The sequence below is a fragment of the Nicotiana tomentosiformis genome, chromosome 5 (assembly GCF_000390325.3).
Source record: "Nicotiana tomentosiformis chromosome 5, ASM39032v3, whole genome shotgun sequence".
NCBI classification, from domain to species: domain Eukaryota; kingdom Viridiplantae; phylum Streptophyta; class Magnoliopsida; order Solanales; family Solanaceae; genus Nicotiana; species Nicotiana tomentosiformis.
In genome coordinates this window covers 9,014,179-9,016,866 of record NC_090816.1, presented here as the reverse complement: position 1 = coordinate 9,016,866, position 2,688 = coordinate 9,014,179, and the positions used below count along the sequence as shown (strand labels likewise).

At 30.9% G+C, this 2,688-nt stretch overlaps 1 protein-coding gene across 1 annotated transcript in view; it reads right to left on the bottom strand.

The window, feature by feature from the left end:
* LOC104095765 (isoleucine N-monooxygenase 1-like) overlaps positions 1 to 1,781 on the bottom strand; it is a 48,176-nt gene extending 46,395 nt beyond the window's left edge. The window contains exon 1 of the mRNA XM_070175584.1: positions 791 to 1,781. Within this exon, the coding sequence (XP_070031685.1) occupies positions 791 to 1,744 (954 nt within the window). The 5' untranslated portion in view covers positions 1,745 to 1,781. The remainder of the gene's footprint in view (positions 1 to 790) is intronic.
* Between the last annotated feature and the right edge of the window lie 907 nt (positions 1,782 to 2,688).

The following is a 2,688-nucleotide window of genomic DNA, read 5'->3' as shown; positions in this document are numbered from 1 at the left end:
GAATTCCTGTCAATATAATTGGTAACCAAGAAGATCAAACAAAATAATCGTATTTGATTTTCTAAAAACAAACTTTATGTTTTTCTAAAATCAAATCGAAATATTTTCCAAAAACAAAAAAATGCAAGTCTCGTTTCCACATAAACTAATAAAATGATGTAATCCAAACGGACAATCGATCTTCTGACTTATGTTTCAAAAATACTTTCTAAATTCTTCTTAAACTACTCCCTCATTTCAATTTATGTGAACATTTTTGCTTTTCAAGATTCAAACTACGTACATTTTGACCAACATTTTGAAAGGCATTTTTTCATCATATCGACATGGGAAGAATTAAAAATTATAGTATTTTTTGTATAGTTTTGGAATATCTAAATTTTAATTTTAAATATCAAGTTAATCTAATTCAATTTATCTTCAAAGATAAGTTAAATTGACTCTCGAAAAATAAAAAAGTTTACATAAACTGGAACAGAGGGAGTAAATCAAGAATATCCATCGAGTAAAGTTGAATTTTGATTACTTATATGGTCAAAACATATTGAAATTGGGTTTAACCAAGATTCAAGACAGATTTTCAGTTTCTAATTTAATCTCACTCCACTGTTTCGATTTATATGATGCCGTTTGATTGGATACTGAACTTGAGAAAGAGACTTTTGAAACTTGTGACTAGAAATATGTCATGACATTTATAGCCGTAAAAGCATTTCACTAAAGATAAAAATGAAAATCTTAAAGTTTATCATGTTGTTCACATGGTTTAAGAGATTGGAAGTATACTCACAAGGACTTGCGCTTTAATCTCTTTAGCATTCAACATAGGATTCCCATTAGTATCTCTTAGCATGATAAGAACATCAAGGATGTCTTCTTCCACAGTTTTGTTGCCATCCTTCCAAATATGAATCCTCTGGTCAATTTCAAGATCAATGTGTTTTGTTGCTATGGGAAAGGCTTTCTTAATAATTGCCTTGTGACCATCTAAATCAAATCCACTTAACCATGGTAAGTATTCTGAGATACCAAAAGAATGAAAATATTCAACAAGTGTAAAAATTGCATCAACTTGCTTCTCCTGATCTTTTTGTAATTCTACTAATGGTCCTCCATTTTCCATTATTCTTTTTCCAAGTAATCTCTTGCTGAAAATCATATTGTTAATAACATTTGCACAGTAGTATCTTGTCACTTTCCTCAAGTTAATAACAAGACGTTTGTTAATGCACTGATCATAAACGAATCGAAGAATATGGTCAGCTTCTTCATCTCTCTTACGACGAAGCCATTGAAAAGATGTAGCTGAGAGGACATGGGAAGAAAGGATTCTTCTCATTTTTATCGATTGATCACCCATAGGGAGAAAACCTGAAGTCAAGTAGCCATTGCTAACGAGGTTCGCGGACATGCAAATAGGCCTCGATGAGAGAATCGAGTCTTGATTCTTTAAAAATAGGCAAGCAAACTCAGGAGAAGTGACAGGAATGACATGAACATTACCAAGACAAATGCAAGCAATTTCAGTCTCCATTTCCTCCATTAGTTTGTGTATCCACTCAAATGCTGGCTTCTTGTTTAGTACCATTTGAGGAATGCAACCAACTATTGGCCATGGTTTTGGACCTGGAGGAAATAATGGCTTGTTTCTTGTACTACTCAATAATTTGCTTGTTATCCTAAGGATTATGGAAAATAAAATTTGCCATAGAGTAGTAATATAGCTAAAGAAAGTGGAAACCATTTGAAAAAAATAAAAAATGTGTGGCAATTTAATATTTCTGATCATGATTTTCCTTGTTATTACTGAAGGCTATGTTTCAAAGGTTGCATGCTATCTACGCTATTTATAACTAATTTGCATGAGCTTGCACATTAGTATTTTTCAGCAGTAAGACTATGTTTGGATCATTGTTACCCATCGTATAATGTATTGTACTGTATTGTATCGTTTTTATGGCCAACGTTTGGATAGAATGTATCATTGTTGTTGTTAAATAACATTTTTGTTGTTTGGTTTGACTATATCGTAATGGACTGTAACTGATAAGTTTACTAAAATACCCTCAATTGTTTTAAATAAAATGTATCAAGAATTGCGTATAAAAATAACTTAAAAAAACTTCTTTCTGCTATAATTTATCATAAATTATGTAGCTTGAAAACAAGAGCAAAAACTTGAAGAAAAAGGCTAACTATCGCCAGTTTAAAAAAACAAAATCTAAAACGATGGAAAAAGATAAAGAATACAACGGAGATTTGGATGAAAAGAACGGCACGAACCAACTCTAGAAAAGATGACGTAGACATAGTAGGTCAATAGGTTGGAGATTTGAAATTAAAATAAAAAAAAAAGGTGAAGAATACAATTATGGAGTAATAGGTAAAGGCATAACTGAAAAAGAAAATATGAAACAACCCAACCTACCAAATTGATAGTTTCATAAAATGGGGCTTTTGGTTATTCCGGAACAATGCATTTAACAATACGATACAATTAATTTTAAATAAACAATCAAAATAAATATTATTTTAGGATAACAATACAATACAATAGGTAATAATCATCCAAACAAGTTGTAAGATAAGGAAGATTAGTACGTTCTAATTTGAATATTAGTACTAATATGAAGATAAGGAGGATTAATTAGCGGAGTAGTAATCTTACAAAAGCAGTAAGATAAGGAA